This window comes from Carassius auratus, unplaced genomic scaffold (genome assembly GCF_003368295.1).
Source record: "Carassius auratus strain Wakin unplaced genomic scaffold, ASM336829v1 scaf_tig00037267, whole genome shotgun sequence".
Taxonomy (NCBI): Eukaryota; Metazoa; Chordata; class Actinopteri; order Cypriniformes; family Cyprinidae; genus Carassius; species Carassius auratus.
The window spans coordinates 25,320-47,809 of NW_020526370.1; the positions used below are offsets into that span (position 1 = coordinate 25,320).

Sequence of the window (22,490 nt, forward strand, 5' to 3'; positions counted from 1 at the left end):
ATCAGTTGAATCTCAATGACTCACTCATTAACATTCACTTGCTGTCACCTACTGGCGGTTTTAATTTAGAATTTGGACTTTGGAATGTTTTCATTCATTTCAAATCGAAGTTTTTGCTAAAAGCAAAACATTATTTATCCATCTGTGACAACAGGCTAAATGCATCCATGTCCCCTCTGAGACACATAAACTATAAATACACCTAAAAACTTTTTCAGATGCAGATTCCAGAAATGTTTTCTTATGTTGGAATGAAAGACACTAAGTACAGATGAAGTGCTTATTATTCTTATCCAAAAATACAAAATGGATAAAAAGAGTTAAAAATGAACAGAATCTGTCTAGCCAAGTTGTGTGTGAAAATATTTTATATTTATTTGCTTCTTTTCCATTTTGCATTTACTTGTACTTTTACTTTCAATACTTAATTATGTTTAAGATTTATATATATATATATATATATATATATATATATATATATATATATATATATATATATATATATATATATCAAACATTGTATAGATTTTAAAATATTGCTTATTACTTATAAAGCCCTGAATGGTTTAGCACCTCAGTATTTGAATGAGCTCCTTTTACATTATACTCCTCTACGTCCACTACATTCTCAAAACTCAGGCAATTTGATAATACCTAGAATATCAAAATCAACTGCGGGCGGCAGATCCTTTTCCTATTTGGCACCTAAACTCTGGAATAACCTACCTAACATTGTTCGGGAGGCAGACACACTCTTGCAGTTTAAATCTAGATTAAAGACCCATCTCTTTAACCTGGCTTACACATAACATACTAATATGCTTTTAATATCCAAATCCGTTAAAGGATTTTTAGGCTGCATTAATTAGGTAAACCGGAACCGGAAACACTTCACATAACACCGTACTTTCTACATCATTAGAAGAATGGCATCTACGCTAATATTTGTCTGTTTCTTTCTTGTTCCGAGGTCACCGTAGCCACCAGATCCAGTCTGTATCCAGATCAGAGGGTCACTGCAGTCACCCGGATCCAGTACGTATCCAGACCAGATGGTGGATCAGCACCTAGAAAGGACCTCTACTGCCCTGAAAGACAGCGGAGACCAGGACAACTAGAGCCCCAGATACAGATCCCCTGTAAAGACCTTGTCTCAGAGGACCACCAGGACAAGACCACAGGAAACAGATGATTCTTCTGCACAATCTTACTTTGTTGCAGCCTGGAATTGAACTACTGGTTTCGTCTGGTCAGAGGAGAACTGGCCCCCCAACTGAGCCTGGTTTTTCCCAAGGTTTTTTTTTTCTCCATTATGTCACCGATGGAGTTTCGTTTCCTTGCCGCTGTCGCCTCTGGCTTGCTTAGTTGGGGTAACTTCATCTACAGCGATATCATTGACTTGATTGCAAATAAATGCACAGACACTATTTAAACTGAACAGAGATGACATCACTGAATTCAATGATGAACTGCCTTTAACTATCATTTTGCATTATTGAGACACTGTTTTCCAAATAAATGTTGTTCAGTGCTTTGACGCAATGTATTTTGTTTAAAGCACTATATAAATAAAGGTGATTGATATATATATATATATATATATATATATATATATATATATATATATATATATATATATATATATATATACATTTGTACTTAAGTACAATAAATATCACATATGTACTTCTAGACTTTTACTCAAGTAACATTCTAAATGGTTACTTAACCTTCTACCAAAGTCATTTTCTGGTAAGAAATCTGTACTTTTACTTGAGTATGACTTTCAGGTATTTTATACATCACTGATGACCATTGAGGTGAGCGCTGATGGACTGTGGCTTAGATATACACTGTTAAATTTGTGGCTGTGATAACTTGAAATATTTAGAAAGGTTTTCCAGGATGGAGATCAAATCCAGCGGGTACCATTTTCTCTTTCTATTTGTTTATTTCATTTTCGTCTTTTATTATTGTCCCTGGATTTTGGACTGTTCTCTAAAATGCTGGATATTGTAAATGTCTGACAAATTGTTTCAATTTAATTTATACTATTAGTGCATGTTCCACAGGTTCTGCTTCTTAACATTAATCAATGATGCATAAACCTGTTTTTATTTTTTCCATGGAGTATTAACTGGCATTGATTAAAGTGTCCTTTTCTCAGATGTGTGACCCACTCAAATATTTGATTTGATGGATTGATGGAGTATTTGTCAATATTCCTGATAGAGATTTTATTTATTTCATACATGTAATTTATTTTTCTCAGACCCAGTAGATATTTTTTTCTCCTTTTCATTAATTCAGTCAGGACTGCTGGTTGCATGAGATCAGTTCTTTTATGCTGAAGTTGATTGAGGTTAACAGGTCTTGCACTTTTGCAAATGGAATTGTAAATGCATTGCCTCCCTTACTCCTATACATATCTTAATACACAAATATGCACTGCAAATTAAAAATCTTTTTGAGGCCAAACGCACATGAATATTCTTTATGTATAAAATATATTTCTGGCCACCTTCTCTAACTAGTTTTTGATTATGGCTGATGGTCATGAACATACTTCACATGGTGTGATGTACAACTGACATTAGATAAATCAAAATAGTTTCTCTGTTTACAGCAAACACATCTTTTGTCGTACATTAGAAAATTTAGTTTACATGATTTTGATACATTATATTACAAAAAAATAAAATAATAATATTGATATATAAATTGATAATTAGAATCCGCTCTGTTCTGACGATTGACTCTTCACTTCACTGCTTCACCTGTGAATAAAACAACCAACAATAACCAATATCAATATCAAATATCATTTCTGCACATGGACGTTCCTAAGAATTTAGCATTATTCAGTTTAAAGTTCATGTGTGTATTTTCTTCATTAAAATTACTATCAACTGCAGTATTTTGCAAATGTGTGCATATAAGTATAATATATATATATATATATATATTTTTTTTTTTTTTTTTTTTTTTTTTCTGACACAGTGCTACAAGTTCAAGTTTTAAAACTGCTAAAAGCATTGTTTCATTTTTCTTTTATGTCCTGATATTTAAGAAAAGAGTACACAAATATATAATGAACATAATAGATTCTGGGTACAGGCGTCACATCATAACACATTAATTTATGCTCATACTATAATGAGGCTCATCTGAAGATCCTCACCTGATAATGAAGCTCCTTTTCACAGGATTCTAAGATTTAGACCAGGATGTAAATTGCATACCAGTGTGCTTTGTAGCAGCTCTAAACAAAGCCTGTTCACGGTCCTGTCTTTAAGGGGAAATTAGAAGAGAAAACAATCAGCGTTGGCTGAAAAGGATTACAAATTTGATACAATATTTCAATTTAAAAAGTAAAATGAAGTCTCACATTAAATTAAGATTTTTTAAAGTTAGTTACACACACACATACATCTAAAACAATATTTAAGTTTTAAATATAATCCATTTAAAACAATGTATGTTCAAATGTTATTATGAATGCAGAAAAGCCCGAGTCACTGTAAAGAGAAACACATGCTGATGACTGTTGAGTGAAACTTTTCAGCTATTTGTCCTCTAGCTCAAACATTGCTTTAATTGGTCTTAGTAAATATTGTTAAATAATGTGAATAATATTTCTTGTACAATGTAACAAAATATAACAAAAATTTAAGTTTTCAATGTCATATTTGTTCTGACACGAAGTCTTCCAATAAAGATTAATACAAAATTATTTTGACATATTTTTGAAAGATATCCCATGTATTAAAGCTATATTAAGCTCTCTTTAATACCACAAAGAGATATTTACTCACTTCAGTTTACAGTTTGAGCTTCGTAGCACATCAATGAGCTGCTTAACTGAGCCTCCAATCATATTGTTTGTCAGATCAAGCTCTTTTAGAAACTGCAGTGCTTTTGTGTTTGTCAAAGACTGAGTTAAAGCAGAAACGTCTGTAATGCCACAGAAATTTAGGCTAAGAAAAGGCAAACAGAAAGACAGAATCATGAAACAAAACATCATTAATAATAATATATATATATATAAAAAAACTTTTAAATAACTGATATGAATCTGATTTAAACTAAGTGCTTTTATGATGTTCCTCACCTCAATCTCTCCAGTTTACAGTGTGGATCCTTTAGTACATCACATAATTGACTCATTCCTGTGTTTTTTATTTGATTCTCACTAAGGTCCAGCTCTCTCAGGTGTGATGGGTTTGATTTTATAGCTGAAGTCAGGATGAGACCCTGTTCGTATGTAATACTGCATTCACTCAAACTGAAAAAAGAGAAAAGAAAATGATTCAGATCCATGTTAAGCAAGTGTGAGTTATATGCATAATGTTACATTATTTTATCTTCTTAGTCTTCTTTCACAGCCAATTTGTCAGATTTCCGTACATGAAAAAAAAAAAATTATTTAGCCATTATAAAGTATAATGCTTCAGAGTTTAATGTTCTTTATACTGACACACATACTGAACAATCAGTAGCTAGTTAGCTAATATACATTTTGAGTCTTTCTTTAGATGAAGAAATGCCAGATGGTGTATCTATAAATTATGTGATATGAGTCTGTTTTCTTTATATTAACAGTGAACTTTAACCACACCGTAACTGTTGTTCAGTACAGGTGCTGGTCATATAATTTGAATATCATCAAAAAGTTGATTTATTTCACTAATTCCATTCAACAAGTGAAACTTGTATATTTCCTTCATTAGACACAGACTGATATATTTCAAATGTTTATTTCTTTTAATTTTGATGATTATAACTGATAACTAAGGGAAATCCCAAATTCAGTATCTAAAGAAAATTAGAATATTGTGAAAAGGTTCAATGGTGCCACACTCTAATCAGTTAATTAACTTAAAACACCTGCAAAAGCCTTTAAACGGTCTCTCAGTATAGTTCTGTGGGCTACACAATCATGGGGAAGACTGCTGACTTGACAGTTGTCCAAAAGTCGACCATTGACACCATGCACAAAGAGGGCAAGCCACAAAAGGTCATTGCAGAAGAGGCTAGCTGTGTGTCCAAGCACATTAATAGAGAGGCGAAGGGAGGAAAAGATGTTGTAGAAAAAAAGTGTACAAGCAATAGGTATAACCGCACCCTGAAGAGGATTGTGAAACAAAACCCATTCAAAAATGTGGGTGAGATTCACAAAGAGTGGACTGCAGCTGGAGTCAGTGTTTCAGGAACCAATACGCACAGACGTACTTTATGGACATGCAGATTTCATTTTCCAACAGGACTTGGCACCTGCACACAGTGCCAAAGCTTTCAGTACCTGGTTTAAGGATCATGGTATCCCTGTTCTTAATTGGCCAGCAAACTCGCCTGACCTTAACCCCATAGAAAATTGAGAAGAGGAAGATGCGATATGCCAGACCCAAGAATGCAGAAGAGCTGAAGCCCAATATCAGAGCAACCTGGTCTCTCATAACACCTGAGCAGTGCCACAGACTGATTGACTCCATGCTACGCCGCATTGCTGCAGTAATTCAGGCAAAAGGAGCCCAAACTAAGTATTGAATGATGTACGTTCATACTTTTCATGTTCATACTTTTCAGTAGGTCAAGATTTCTAAAAGTTCTTTCTTTGTATTGGTCTTAATTTATATTCTAATTTTCTGAGATACTGATTTTGGGATTTTCCTGAAGTTGACATTTATAATAATCAAAATTAAAAGAAATAAACATTTGAAATATATCAGTCTGTGTGTAATTAATGAATATAAAATACAAGTTTCACTTTTTGAATGGAATTAGTGAAATAAATTAACTTTTTGATGATATTCTAATTATATGGACAGCACCTGTTAAATGATACTAACCCTAGTTTCTCCAGTTTGCATTGTGGGTTCATCAGTAGATCACTGAGGTTTTTCACTCCAGAGTCTCCTAGTTCATTCCTACAAAGGTTCAGCTCTCTCAGGTGTGATGGGTTTGATTTCAGAGCTAGAGTCACAGCAGAACAACCTTCATCTGTCACATCACAGTATCTTAACCTACATTAAGAGAAATTAGAAAATAAATCACACTTCATTCTTTGATCAATCACACTTTCATTTATATATAAAAAAAAAATGTTTTTTCTTGTATACGAATATTCTTCACCTCAATCTCTCCAGTTTACAGTGTGAATCCTCCAGTACATCACATAAGTGATTCACTCCTGTATTTTTTAGTTCATTTCTACTCAGGTCCAGTTCTCTCAGGTTTGATGGGTTTAATTTCAGAGCTGAAGTCAGGATGAAACACTGTTTCTCTTTAATACTGCATTCACACAGACTGATGGTGAAAAAATAAAAGGCAACGAAACAAAACACAATTCATAAGTAAATACAATAAAGTAAAATTATAGAAGAAGAAAAATTACACCGTCTACACAATGTACACCGATAAAATCATTTATAATAAGCGCTGCAATATTCCATAAAAAAATGGTGAATTTAAGAAACGAAACAGTTAATCACACTGTAACTCCTGTACAGTATAATGACACTGACTGTAGTTTCTCCAGTTTGAATTGTGGGTTCTTCAGTAGATCACTGAGGTTTTTCACTCCAGAGTCTCCTAGTTCATTCCCACTGAGGTCCAATTCTCTCAGATGTGAAGGGTTTGATTTCAGAGCTGAAGTCAGTGCAGAACATCCTTCATCTGTAATATAACAGCAGCTTAACCTGTATTAGAAAGAGATCATAAAAAGAAAAAGAAAAGTAATTACAATTAAATAATAATAAAAAACACAGAGAGAGGAAGAGGGTCTGAGTACCTTTGGATAAATTATTTCCATGTTTTTACCTTCAAAACAGAAAAACAAATAAACCATTCATTTATCTCACATTTGGTTTTTGTTCTGATCTCGTGCATCAAGATCAAAAAAGCTTTTAAACCATTAAGAAAGCAACAGTTATACAGGGCCATAACCAGAGCTGCTGCCATCATTCTGGTGTATGTGTGTGTTGGTGGGAGGTGGGTAGATATTTTAATTTATCTTTTCCCTTTAACATATGTCACTAAGTGATCTTGTCACTAACATCATCAGTGATGTTTCCTGGGATCATCAGGTGTTTGAGTTCTATAGCTTGGTGTTATCTTCTCCCCAGCCTTGATAAAAGTTATAGTCTTATTCACTGAAGGTAAGCACTTGCAGTGAGTGATCCTGCTTTAGATGGTTTCTGCAATGGCCTTCTGGATTTTGTCATAATGTCCGTGATAACACTCCCACTCAGTGCTCTTTGACAACGGCTGAGGATTTGGTCCAGAGTCCCTCTCATCAGGCACAGAGAGCAAGCTGGTGACTCTGCCTTCTCCGAGTTGAACAAGTTGGAAGGGCCTGGTAGTACATTGTATTCAACCGGGATTAGGAACTTCATTCAGTCGGGCTCGGATTTCAAGAGACCAGCCCAAGTGACTTTGCACTCCACCATTTTTTTCCACCTTGTCTAGGCTTCCTGGTGCTGCATCTCAGTCATCCTGCTGGCTCTCATTTCCTTGGGTGATACTCGAACCTCATTTTGGAGATGTGACCTCCTCCTTGCCTCGTCATGGCAAAATGTCATGTCACTTCCCAGGCCTGTTCTTTCTTGAGCCATGGTGCCTACCAACACCCCTTTGCTCCAGATTTGATTCAGAAACATGTCATGAACTCAATCACTGCCCGAGTGATTTTTGGTCACATGACTTATGGTAATGCAACTGTAGCACCTCCACTAGGGCCTAATTTATCAATCGAACATAGAGATGAGCGCAGAACCATGCACACAAATGCATGTGTGATTCATGAAACATCTGTATGGACACAATCTCATCGTATGAAAGATCACGTTAATAAATGTGGTGGCAGAAAACAATAGTCATTTGAATATTACGCCCCTAAAAACATTCAGGTTTAGAAACCCCAACCCTAGAGTTTACAACAAAAAGAAAACCCGGCCAAAAAGAGAAAGTAATCTCATGAAAGAGATACTGGTCTTACTCCAAAAGAATCCACAAGAATCCAAATGTTTGCATTCTTGACACATTTTTTTTTATATAATTGTTGTGTGGAGGGGTTGGGATGAACTCAGATGCAGACAGGAAGTACCAAACACGGGATTTATTAACACAAAAGGGGAAAACAAAACCCACGAGGGGGAAAACAACGACTAGGGTAGACACTAAATAACTTTACAAGACACGATAAACAAGATAAACAAAGACTCTGAACACTAGCTACAAACAAACACTCACGGTGATACAAAGACTTCTTAAAGGGGGTTACAAGGATAAACTTTCTCATGAGGCTGACATGTAGAAACACATGTGTTTGCAAAAATGTTTGTATGGGCACATTTGCAAAAATGTTTGTATGGGCACTGCATGCTGATTTTACAGCGGACCTTTTTTTATAATAAACGTTTATGTTTGGTTGACTGCATTTTAGTTTGTTGACCAATGGCTGAAATGTAGATCAATACTAGAAGTAATGTTTTTTAGTTTGCCTGTATTTATATATAAAGAAAAATAAAATAAAATGCATTAAGAGCGTCACAAAATCAAGAGTAGCCTATACTTGTTGCACAGTGTTTTTTTTTTTACCTTTTGTTAATTGGTTAATTAAATTACAGCCTACTAGCTATATATTTTGTGTGATCCTATTTATTTTAATTCTTCGGAAGAATGCTATGTTTGTATATCTAAGCCTTGGACTTACCAGGCCTGATTTGGCCACTGCAACTTGCCAAGCTTCTAGCTCTTGCTAGATACAAAACATTTTAAATAAAACATGATTCACAAACAGCTACATGCAGTATGTTGTGTAAAATCAAATGATTGTTAATTATATAGTGCATTGTATAATATAGATTGTCAAAGCAGCTTCATAAACATAAAAACAAACATATAAAAACATAGGTCAAATTAAATCAACGAAAGTGATCTTAAACAATTTGATTCTTGTATGTGAATGTTACTGACCTCAATCTCTCCAGTTTACAGTGTGAATCCTTCAGTACGTCACATAAGTGATTCATTCCTGTGTTTTCCAGTTTATTCCCACTCAGGTCCAGTTCTCTCAGGTGTGATGGTTCTGATTTCAGAGCTGAAGTCAGGATGAGACACTGTTTCTCTGTAATACTGCAATTCCACAGACTGAGGACAGGAAGTAAAAAAAAAAAAAAAAAAAATGTATTTTTGGTTTTAGAGCATTTTTTTGTCATTACAGATATTTGTCATTTGAAACAGACAACTCAGAAACTACTAATATCTAGCATTCAAAAGATTAATAAATGCTCTAAAAATATATCGCTCATTGTTAGTTTAATTAATACTTTAATTACATTTAATAAATGAGTCAGGAGTTGATAAGAAATGATTATGACTGTGTATATAAGTCAGATTCCATCTGTATCTGAAGCAACTGGCAGATGATTTTATAGACAACCTTCAACTCAATACTAATCAAATGTTGCATGCATTAATTCTAAGAAAGTTGGTGTCAAACAGACAACAGAGAGTAATTCTGAGAACAGACAACAGGAGTAATTCTGAATCTTTATTCAAGTGGAATTCACCAACCAACAACACAAGACATCATAACAGATAAGGTTACCATAACAGTTACTCTGTTCTCTTTAACAAGGTGGTAAATGTCAAGGAATGATGTCATATGATAATAGATGCATGTGGTTAATATTCAGGTGATGTTGAAAGAAGGGGAAGAGTTCCAGGATCTGGTACTGATAGTACAGCTGAGTCAGTGTTAGAGGCAAATGGTGGTAAAACACTTTAATTTAATATCACCTATTTCCCATGAGTCCACATTATTTTGGCCAACTCCTGTATAATCTGATACATTGATGTGTAAAAACTGAACCGTATTTATATTGTTTTTTACCTCTGATTCACACAATGTCTGAACTGTTTGAATTCTTTTAAGCGCATTCTCCTGCGTGCATTCTCCAGAAGGCGTATTCTTCTTCTTGCTTTATGGTGGATCACAGACTTATAAATGCATTACCACCACCTATATCTCAAATGGACCATTGACACTCCTAATTGAGATTGTAGATAGAGTGGCAATGGTCCACTTGGAAGATATGTGACGGTAATGCACATATACCTCTGCAAACCCCTAAATGATCCCTGGGTGTTCCAGCAAATAAATAAATAAAATAAAATAAAATAAAATGCCCACTGCTCGTGGTGTGTTCATAGTGTGCGTGTTCACTACTCACTGCCGTGTTTTTGCACTTGGATGGGATTAATGCAGAGCACAAATTCAGGGTATGGGACACCATACATAATTTCACTTTAAGTGTACTGTTGGAGGACCAGGAACACTGAATTAGTTGGCTCAAACTGGTATCATAGGAACATACTGTATACACCAGTGGTTTGGGTCAGACGGGGAGTGTGTAAGACGTCCAAAAGTGAGTTTTGATTGAGTACTTTGTAAATCTACACTAAGTAGACATCGAAAACGCCTCTTGTACCGCGGCGGCGGCGGTATAAAGTGCATTTGCAGCTTTTAACCCGCTGAGTGGCGCTTTAACCACAAGTGATCAAACAAGTGCATCAAAGCACATTTTTGCAAATAGACGTCAGTTTTGCCTCACTGATGTGTTACATTTGACTGCTTCAGTCACAGAAAATGAAAGAAAAACACTGTAGTTTAAATATGTAATATATTTAATATTCACAGATGAAAGTTTGGTATTTATGAAGTTATGTGCATTTCTTAGAACGAATTCAAGCAAGATAAATGTCAAACCTGTGCCTGAGTCTGTGCTTATATTTTCTAAGCTATATGGTATTAAACCATATTTTAGATTTGACACATTTAAAAGGTGTGCAGTATTATTTATATTATATCAATATTATTATATTATATTATTATATATTATATTAATTATTCAAAAGAAATTGTGGTTTACTTTGCATCGGACCATTAAAAGCGGTAGCCTATTTTAGGGGGGTAGGCTACATGGATTAATATGCAAAATGTCAATATTTTAATAAATTATGCATATATTTTAATTTATATTTTAAATATAAATATTTTTCCTTTAATAAAACAACATGCATTTTTGTTATTCATTACCTGTCCTTTATTTTGACGTAAATCATTGGGAAAAAGACATTTGTCTGTAAACTGATTAAGAAATTGTTGCATGTTTAAATGTGAAGAACTGTATAATTTCATTCCCATTATTTAGGCCTAATTTGCCTGAAACAATAAACGAATAAAATTAAACCGACACGATTAAATCGTTGAAACTCTAAAGAATTAATAAAACGTCCTCACGACTAAATTCAAGTTCTCTCATTATAATCAACAACATTCAGCTTTAGTAATTGACAACTTAAGTGATTTTAAAGGGAACCTTCTTTATTTGCTTTTAAAGTAGGGTAATATCATATGGCCTAAAAAAAAATTTGTTTTATTTTAGAAAAAAAAAAAATCTGATTTATGATTTAAACCGATTTTTTAATCAATATTCAAATGACGAAGACATTTTACAAAACAAGTTTTAACATAGTTCTTTATCATTCATTTAGCAGTCAAATTTATAACTGCAACAAGATGATTAAAAAAAAAAAACATGTTTTTTTATCTTATAAAAGCTGTTATTACCTTAATGCTGGAAAGACCTTTATTTTTATTTTATTTTTTAATACTAGCCCATCATGCATCTAGCCATCCCCTCAGCTTTAAGAGCTGTTCAGATTAAAACTGCCAGCTCCGCAGTGAGTCAGTCTCATGGACGGAGGACCTGTTAATATATTTTCTAGTTTATATTTCCATCTCGTTATGCCACTGGTTTATTTTTATTTTTAATTTTTTTTTTAGTACTTATTTGTAAATAGAGCAGCGACTTTCTGTGTGTCATCTGTGCCCCACAGCGAAACTTGATGACATCACACTATAGTGTCAAATCATCTGAACACAGTGTCAGAACATTTTGTCATAAACAGAACAAGCATCAATTCACTGATGGGGATCGTGTCCAGTGTATCCGTCACTGTGTTCTGTTGTCTTTTGTTGGATCGCTCCACTTGTGTCCGGTGTAGACCTGGCGTGCGTTTTTTATTGTTTTATTTTTTAGCCCTGCTTGTTTTAATGTTTTTATTAAATATCTGTATTGACTGCATGGTCATATCAAATTATTTACTGCCATGCGACCTACAAAAGTAAAGCTTGGCGAGTCGATGAACGAGCATTGCTGCAGGTTGATTTTTGGCGGATGTGCTGTGCTTGTGTTCGCGCGGTCGTCTTCGTTTCATCGGGTGAAACGTCTCTCTTACTCGCAGCAGAGTCTGTGAGCAGCAACAACTTCCCCTCCGCGCGCACTGATACCAGAAACACGCTCTGCCTTCACTCCGTGAATAAAGTATTTCAGTATGTTTGAAATGTTATGTTCATAACAAATCATATAAAATAATAATAATAAAAAAATAACAGGAGAGTTTCAAAGTAGCTTAAGCTATTTTGTGTAAACTTTTTTCCCTATATCACATGCCAAACTAATAACATTGTAAGCATTACTTTAATTGCTTCTTTTTTGTTGGGAACATTTTGTTTGTGATGAAAATAACATCTTAGTCAGTTATTTTATCTAAACAGATCGATTAACTTCTTCAAGATTTCAAAATCGGATAGCATGCTGATAATGTAGTAGCACTGTAAGATTACATTTGTTTGAATGCATTATTGCGAAAGCGATTGAGTGTGAATCTGTTTAAATCATGCTTTAACCCGAAAATAATCAGTAAAAGAAACAGACTAACTCTTAACATCCCACTCGACTCTTGCAGTCAATGTGCATTAATGACAGGGAGGCGCAGTCTCATTACTTTAATTTTTTCATGATAATGAATGTATAATTTTTTAATTAACATAATATCGTGGTGTCTCACATACATTAAAATATATCTACAGAAAGCTTGAAATGTTTTTAACCCCTTACTAGTAACCCCCCTTTTTTGGCATGGAGACAGAAATTACATACCCAAAATAAAAAGGTTTCTGCTCCGTGTGTTTCTGTGTGTTGGCTTTGCAAAACTCCCCGATTCATTGTTGTATTGTTCTCACCAAACGAGTCTTTCACACCTCCGCCAGGTATGACACATTATCCGCATTATTCTTTTATTATTATTCTTTTGATTTTATTCCACCTTTATTAGCCTTTATAGTGGTTTTTCAGGCTATACAAAGACACAAAGCAGCGATCTCACTTCAGTCTCTGTTTGCATTTAGCCCTTATTTATCAAAAGTCTTACAATAAAAATACAACAAAACATTTCTTACGACCTTACGTGAATTATTGAGACAAAAATGCATTATGAAGAAGAAATGCACCTGCTATTAGTAGCACTGGAGCTAACGTTAGCATCAAGCTACATCAGACAATTTATGAAATTATTAGTACACATTTACTCAAAACTCACTTTAAACCCCGATCGACTGTTTATAATAACTTCCTTTAGCGATCAGGGGTGGAATTTGGTTGTTTACTGTTGTAAAAATATGTTATTTCTAGCCTTTTTCATCGCTGCACAAATTAGCATTTCCGATGTACATTTAAAATTTTTTTTTTTTTTATAAAAACGCCCCAGATCTTAAGAAATTCTCATACCAAGCTTTACTATCGTAATCGCGGGTTTATTATTCTGATATTTCGTGTGTACAGAGGTGTTTCAGTGTTGTTTTGGCCAGATAACTACCAGGAAGTGTGCAGGAAGCATGTGACACGATGTGGCGGTGTCCGGTTATGACACTCTAAGATTGACATTGAGTGACACACAGCACGAGCTCACACCACTGCACACACACACACACAGATCACTGGGAGAGGCTGTTTATCATCAGATCGCGTAAATCCGTGGAAAATGAATAGAAATGACGATTCTGTCTGAAGAAATATGAAGTAAACATCAGTAAATATATCCATATATCTCCGCAGATATGCATCTTTGGTCTATAAATCCTTATTGACGCTGTTCATTGAGTCTATGTGAACACAAATAAACCACTGCTGACATGACTGAATATGAGTGAGTGGTGAATTTCTATTCAAAATGTGGCATAATACGGATTTATTATTTTGCACTCCTGACATAAATCACTAAATATCTGTCACTGCAACAATGTTTTATCAAAATATTGGTCAAATATCGAAGCTAGAGTCTTTCTTTCAACTTTCAATTGATGCACAGTTTGTCCAGATGAAGTAAGACAGTGATGTTTAATGTGCTGTGAAAGTGAAACAATAATAAACTGGGGCCGTAGGCGATGTTTGCACGTAAAGGGGTTAAACGAAAACGAATTGTGTAATCTGTGAATGTTGCATTTCTCTCGTTGGAGAGAGCCACAGCACTGTGAATATAACCAAAACAACAGTCCTATATAAATCGGTTCAGCAAGTGAAAGCCTCATAAGACACTGTCCATATGAAAGAGCAATTCACACCTTTATCTCGACCCCCACAAACCATGAATAACTACACAAAACCCAACCCCCTCCAGCTGAACTGAACTCGGTCTGTGTTTTGGCTCTGAGGAACGGTGTGTTACTGGGCTGAAACATGCCTGCACTCAGCAGCACTACTCTTTGTATTCATAATTTTCTCGCAGCCCATATTATTATTTTCACAAGACCATAATGATAATAACAAATCATCAATTAATAATTCATCATTATTTTACGAAAATCATTGTTATTTGTGATCGTGAGTGTTTGCGGAATTCTTTAAGACCAAGCGGAATCCTCTGTTCCCACCTCACAGCGCGCGGGACTCGTGCTCAGTGATGAGGCTTCACTGTCTGCTGTTTGACTTTACTGAATCAGATTGAGGCGAATACAACTTATTGATCATGAGCCCAACATTTAGCAAGGCAGGAAAACATTAATTCTAATGGAAGGAAGAAGTATTTCACAGAGCTAATGCTGTTAGCATTAGAAAGAGAGAGAAAGAGAGAGAAAGAGGGCGAGAGTTTAAGTTTAAGAAAATCCAAACACCAGAAACGTTATGCATTTTATGAATAATGAAATGTTATGAAAAGTATGCATTTTATTTATTCACATGCTGTATGGTTGAAATAATATTTTAGTTCACAACTTTAAGTTCCGTTGTTTAAAAAAAATGCTTTATTGGCTAATGTTTCATAAACATTCAGTTGCTCTAAAATCCATGCCATGCCATTATAAATTTCACAGTATTTTTACCACCTAAATGACTAATCTTTAAAGTCACAATTCTATAATGGTCAAAATTACTCAGGTCAATGGTATTTTTAATGGCATTATTTTATTTTTTTTAATTTTATTTTTTTTGAATAATTGTAGCCTACATAAATAGGTAAAGCAAAACAAATATTCAGATTGTCCCTTATTTTTCCCTTGTTTTCTTAAAGAATAAACACGTATATTTTACAAGAATAAACATGATAACCTATTATTAATTAATAAAATAACTTAAGCAATTAAAACCTTTTTTAAAACTTGAATTTAAATACAATTAAACTTACTTTAAATTCTCAAGGAGTTTTTAGGTAAAAAACTTCTAAATTAACTTGTGTTAACAATATAATTAGAACTAACAATATAATTAAATTTTTTTAAAATGAACAATTCCTGAATAAAATGGGACAGCAACCTAGTGGTTTTCAACCTTTTTTTCCAGCGCTATGGTCTAAGTGCAAGTCGCATATAATTTACATATTGCGTCAGCAATACAAACCAACCTGATTTATAATATTATAGCCTAACTATTATGTTATATAATATATTATATTCATTGAAATAAACAATTTTACTTCCCATAAATAAAACACCTGATGCTGTCGGGAGCTGACCAATTTTGTGAGATTCAGCTTGAAAGGAGTAACAGCACAAAGAAGTTGTGATTGTAACACCTGTGTAATACTTTCCGCATGAGCAATCTGGACGCAGACACGGCCAGCGCGGACGCAGACTTCTTCAATTTATACTTCTAAATGCGCAGGTTGATGGCCAGCTCTGCAATTGCCCAGAATTATTGCACATCTGACTGTCTTTATATTCTTTTACTGACGGATTGCACAGGTTCGAGTAGCAATGAGCTTCTTCACACTGCCTGCACATGTGCAATTTTGCTTTTGAAGCCTACTGACCACTGCTTTATGTCAAACATTTCTAAATCGTCCACAGCTGAGCATCGCGGGAGGCTGATCTGCGCCAGAGCACATGTAATGTAAAGTGAATGTAATGAACAAAGTCATTTTCAGATGCAATGAAAAAAATAAATAAATAAACCCTGGATAGCCTAGATTATTACCAGGCTCTGTTCTGAAGTATAAAATAATTATAATACTGTTTACCAAGAGTAACAAATTTTAACGGATTAATCGCCTACTTTCATTTGCTGAATGTTTGCTTTATTTTTTATTTTTTAAACACAAAACTAAAGTTTGTCAGAGGAGAAAAATATATGAGTCGTGTACAGGTTTCATTTTAAAGGATTAATCACCTATTTTCGTTTGCTGCATGTTTTTTTTTTTAACATGGTATAAAAAAAGAGAGTTTGTGAGAGGAAAAAATATAAGAAAATATTTTACAACAAATCCTTTAAATTTAACAAATTTATCAGAACCAAACAAGAATTACAAATATATAATTCTAATGGATAAATATAATTGCAGTATATAATAATATAGGCTTAGTAATAAAAAATAAAATAATAATAATAATTTAAAGCTAAGCATAAGGTAAGGTTGGGCTTTCTCAGTCGGGAGAAATCTAAACATTTCCATATTCGTGATGTTGCCCATTTGAAGCTTAACTATTATTCATGAGGTAAATAGGCTGTGTGCATTTCAGTATTGATGGAAAAAATCCTAATTATCAATAGCCTATGTCAAAGTGCTCACGCCGAATGTCTCGTGAACAACTGCTGTTTTCAGTGAATATGTGTGCGAGGCACCAGCGAGATCAAACAGCTGAAACAAATAATAATTACTTTTTGGTCACACATAAGGCATCATTCAAAACAAAGTCATGCAAACAGTCACATTTTAATTGTACATGTTTATAATTGCCTGTTTAATAGTTCATTCTATGTGCCTTGTTGATTTTGTAAAGTTGGAGCAGGACAACTTCATAACACCTAGTATTCATGTAACATGTCAAATAATGTAAAATACTCACGTCAGTGCGCTGAGTTACAGTGTTTATCCTGCAGTAGAGCAGAAATCTGACTCACTCGTGTGTCTCCTAGTTCATGTAAACTCAGATTCAGCTCTTTCAGGAGTAATGGGTTTTCACCCTGAACTTCAGTCGCATACTGATAGGCTTCATCTGCAGCAGGACCCAAAAACCTGCAGAAAATAATTTAAAGTAGGATCCAATTCAGTGTGCATTATATATATATATAAAACATACTATGATTATCAAACTGTCACTGTGCAAGAGGGAGGGACAAGGAGATGCTGGAGAATACTTATTCTTGGAATTTAATTTCACAATAAACTAAGGTTGACACTCAGGAATTCAGGTAGGACATTTGTACAACAACATTTACCAGCAGATAGAGAACTAGGGACTGGGAACACATTAAGTACACAGACACCAATGGGACACACCTGGGAGCAAATTAACCAATTGATGAAATACAGCTGGGAATGAATTCACATGATGAGGGCAGGCACAGGAAGGACCAAATAAGGATTACAGGAATATACACGTGACAGATCGCTGGAGTGCACTCTGGGGCTGGAGCCGACACTGGAGCAAGCTCTGGGGGTGACTGGAGATCTGGAGTACTTCCTGGGCTTAACAGGGAATCAGGAGCCCTTCCTGGGCTTAAAGGGCAATCAGTAGCCCTCCCTTGGCTTACCGGGGACCAGGAGCCCTCTGTGGGCTATACTCGGGAACAGGAGCCCTCTGTGGGGTATACTAGGGAACAGGAGCCCTCCTTGAAAGCAGGCACAGCAAAGTGCTTTTAAGGAGCTGGTACAGGAGGGAATTTTTGGGGTGGAAGGCTTGCCACATTAGCAACCACCAGGCTTGGGTGAGAGGCGAATGGCAGCAGGCAGGAGAGTTGAGTGACTCTCAATCCTTGGCAGATGTCTAAAGAGGAGCTTTGGAGGATTCGGGGAAAGTGTGGAAGGAAAGGATATGTTGAAGGAGCTAGCTTGTGGTGAGTTGGAGTGTCCAAATGCTTCCGCATGGGAGGAGGATGAGGATCCTCTGCATCTACTAGGAACTTAGAACCATGCATCTCTAATAACGTAATTAACAAAATCCACTAAGGGTCTGCGGCAATCATCTGGAGTCAGGAATTTAAGCAAACTATCATATTTTAGTCACATCCAGAAGCAGTCTGTGTATTTATTCCTATAAATACATAGACACCAATGGGAAAGATCTGGGAGCAATTGAAGTAATTAATGAAACACAGTTGGGAACCAATGATGAGGACAGGCACAGGAAGGACCAAAATAAGGATAACAGTAACATACATGTGACAGAAATTATGTTTGTGAATGAAAGCTGCAGCTACTTTGAACAGTTTTACTTTGAACATTTAAATACATAAACATTGTTTTGAAACTAAAGTCAAAAAGGCAACAATTATTCAAGTGAAATCAATTTTACTACAAGCATCGGAAGACGTCCAAAATGTCCAACAAAGCAAAAATTCACTAGATCATGAGTCTCCAAAATGAAATTACCATCTCAAGATCCTTCTGGGTTTTAAGCAGATAAGACAAATAGATAATTAGCTTGTGCATGATAAATTTCCAATGTAAAACTTGTTCACATCTTACCTCAGCTTCTTTAGTTGACATTTTGGATCCTGTAGTAAATCATTGAGCTGCTTCACTCCTGATTCTCCAGGATCATTTCCTGTGAGATCCAGCTCTATCATGTGTGAAGGGTTTGATCTCAGAGCTAAAGCCAGAGCTTTATAACCTTCTTCAGTGATACTGCAGTCTGAAAGACTAAAGAATAAGGATTTAAAAAAAATAAACAATTTATATATATATATATATATATATATATATATATATATATATATATATATATATATATATATATATATATATATATATAACTAATAAAATAAATATCAGTGTATGTTTTTTATATCTTAAAACCCCAAATACACTAAATTCATTTTCTCTTCTTGGCTGAGATGGCAGGCCTAGGGACAGAAGCATGACTCTTCATTTTCCTTATTTTTAACTTTGAACAAAAGATAACATTATTAAACTCCAATGGTGGTTTATTAAACTCACCTTAGTTTTGTGAGTGTGCAGTTTGTGTCTTCTAATCCGCTCTGGAGTTTCTTCACTCCTGAATCCTGCAGATTATTGTTGCTCATGTCAAGTTCTTTCAGACTGGAGTTTGATCTCAGGACTGTAGCGAGAACTAAGCAGCTTTCCTCTGTTAGACCACAATTGCACAGCCTAAAATGAATGTGAGAGGAACCATTTACAAATACAAAGTACTTGATTCCACTTTTAGGGGATTCCCGAAAATTTATTTTGTTTACCTCATTTAAGATATTTTGAATGTGTAATAAAAATGTAACTAAAAATGCTCACTTCAGTGTTTTGAGTGTACAGTGTTTATCCTGCAGCAGAGCAGCGATCTGATTCAGTCGTGTGTCTCCTAGTTCACATTCACTCAGATTCAGCTCTCTCAAAAGTAATGGGTTTTTACCCACAATTCCACTCACATACTGACAGGCTTCATCTGCAGCAGGACCCAAAAACCTGCAGAAAGAGGAAATATATTGACATACATTAAGTACTTTTTCACAAGCTAAATATGTTTTTTATATTATTTTTCAGCTAAACTGGGTTTATGTTCATACTGAATCTCAATATTTTCAAATTCATTTTGTGGAAGGGTCTTAAGTCAATCAAAGCTTTTATGAATTTATTTTAGACAGTTACATTCTCTTTAAGCTACAATGGTTTTAAAACTATTGCACTTAATTATTTTTATATCACTCACCTCAGTGTCTTCACCTGACAGTTTGGATTCTGTAGTAAATCATTGAGCTCCTTCACTCCTGATTGTCCAGGATCATTTCCTGTGAGATCCAGCTCTTTCAGGTGTGAAGGGTTTGATCTCACAGCTGAAGCCAGAGCTTTATAACCTTCTTCAGTGATACTGCAGTCTGAAAGTCTACAAACATTAAAAAAGTACAATTTGAATTAATATTGAGGCTCAAAATCATGACTGTTTTATAGTTTAATTTTATTTCTTATGTATTTAATTAGTTGTTTAGGGCTACAGATCACATATCAAAAGATTAATATATATGTTTCAGGAATTACATTTCTTTTTTTTTCTTTTTTAAATTTCTCTGTTTAATTGATCTCCCTTATTAATTTATTAGCCTTTTCAGTGTTGAGTTTAAAATAGTCTAGCGGTCCCACCAGAGTGAGCAATTATTCCACAGCTGTACTGCCCCTCTTCTGTGTGCTTTTGCCATGGGGGGGTGGAGGGTCCAGTTTTCAAGTAACAGTAGCAGTTCAGACAGTCACACAAAAGTAAGAATGGAAAGATAAAGAGCCAACACATGGGATTAATTGGCGTAGATCATCTTTTTCTCCCTTTTATGACATTATGTCTTCTAAGGGGCAAAATATTGAGGCCCCTTTACCCAGTTTGGATGTGTATAATTCTAATTGGTCAAGAACCCAGCGGAGCTGCTCTCTGACAACATCTCCAGGAAGCTTCGCTCCAAAAAGTTTGAGCTTATAAATATTAGATCACTCACACCCAAAGCAGTTATTGTAAATTAATTGATCACAGATAATAGTTTTGATGTACTCTGCTTGACTGAAACCTGGCTAAAACCAAATGATTATATTGGTCTAAATGAGTCTACTCCACCTGTTATAAGCATGAGCCCCGTCAGACTGGTCGTGGGGGAGGTGTTGCAACAATATATAGTGATATTCTCAATATTATCCTGAAAACAGGATACAGGTTTAACTTATTAAAAATACTTCTGCTTAATGTTACACTGTCAGATATGGAAAAGAAATATATTGTGTCTCTTGCTCTGGCTACTGTGTATCGACCACCAGGTCCGTATACAGAATTTCTAAAAGAATTTGAGGATGTCCTCTCAGACCTTTTGTTTACATCTGATAAAGTGCTATTCATGGGAGATTTTAATACTCACATTGATAATACAAATGATGCATTAGGACTTGTGTTTACTGATCTAATAAACTCTTTTGGAGTTAATCAAAATGTCATCGGGCCCACTCATCAGGTTATTAAGCCTCTTATTAAGAAAACAAAACTAGATCGTAGTTAACTGCCAAATTATATATACAAATTATATTTCAAATCTTCAATTTGTCAAAAATTTTAGAAGAAGTTGTGTCTGCTCAATTTAACTCCTTCCTGCAAAGAAAATTATCTGTATGAAGAATTTAAGTCAGGTTTCAGGCCCCATCATAGCACAGAAACGGCACTTGTTAGTATTACAAATTACCTGCTTCTTGCGTCAGATCAAGGCTGCATCTCATTGCTAGTTTTACTTGATCTTAGTGTTTTGTTCTACATCATAGATCATGACATACTCATAGATTGATTACAAAACTATACAGGTATTCAAGGACAGGCTCTAAGATGGTTTAGATCCTACCTGTCTGAGCACTACCATTTTGTTTATTTAAATGGGGAGTCATCTCATTTATCACCAGTAAAATATGGAGTGCTACAAGGATATGTCCTAGGTCCCCTTCTGTTTTTTTCATTGTACATGTTGCCCCTTGTTAATATTATTAGAAAATATGGGATTTGCTTCCACTGTTTATGCTGATGATACTCAGCTATATACTGTATCTCAACGAGACTAGATGAAATTTCTAAATTATCTAAGCTAACGGAGTCTGTTAAAACTGTAAAAGATTGGATGACCAATAATTTTCTTCTATTAAATTTGGATAAGAAAGAGATATTAAGTATTGGACCAAAAAACAGTACACAGAATCTAGTAGACTACAGTTTGCAACTAGACGGATGTACTGTTACTTCCTCTTCAGTTACAAAAATCTGGGTGTTATATTAGACAGCAACTTGTCTTTTGAAAACCATATTTCCCATGTTACAAAAACTGCATTCTTCCATCTTAGAAACATTACCAAGCTACGAAATGTGTTACCTGTTCTGATGCAGAAAAGCTAGTTCATGCATTCATGATATCTAGATTGGACTATTTTAATGCACTTATAGGTGGTTGTTGCAGCAGTCCAAAATGCAGCAGCTAGAGTCCTTACGAGGTCAAGAAAATATGATCATATTACCCCAATTTTACAGTCTCTGCACTGGCTACCTATTAAGTTCCGTATCAGTTACAAATTATCATTACCTACCTGTAAGGCCCTAAATGGTTTAGCTCCTGTGTACCTAACTAGACTTATACTACGCTATAGCCCATCACGTTCCCTAAGGTCACAAAACCTTAGCTTTTGGTAGC

General features: G+C 34.9%; 1 protein-coding gene across 1 annotated transcript in view; it reads right to left on the bottom strand.

The window, feature by feature from the left end:
• Positions 1-2,696: 2,696 nt before the first annotated feature.
• The window catches only part of LOC113083017 (NLR family CARD domain-containing protein 3-like), an 84,583-nt gene continuing 64,789 nt past the window's right edge, over positions 2,697-22,490 (bottom strand). The window contains exons 17-27 of the mRNA XM_026254363.1: positions 20,003-20,176; positions 19,588-19,758; positions 19,279-19,449; positions 18,808-18,981; positions 6,525-6,698; positions 6,133-6,306; positions 5,850-6,023; positions 4,112-4,285; positions 3,816-3,977; positions 3,182-3,289; positions 2,697-2,777 (exon numbers count right to left, since the gene is read on the bottom strand). Of these exons, the coding sequence (XP_026110148.1) occupies positions 3,211-3,289; positions 3,816-3,977; positions 4,112-4,285; positions 5,850-6,023; positions 6,133-6,306; positions 6,525-6,698; positions 18,808-18,981; positions 19,279-19,449; positions 19,588-19,758; positions 20,003-20,176 (1,627 nt within the window). The 3' untranslated portion in view covers positions 2,697-2,777; positions 3,182-3,210. The remainder of the gene's footprint in view (positions 2,778-3,181; positions 3,290-3,815; positions 3,978-4,111; positions 4,286-5,849; positions 6,024-6,132; positions 6,307-6,524; positions 6,699-18,807; positions 18,982-19,278; positions 19,450-19,587; positions 19,759-20,002; positions 20,177-22,490) is intronic.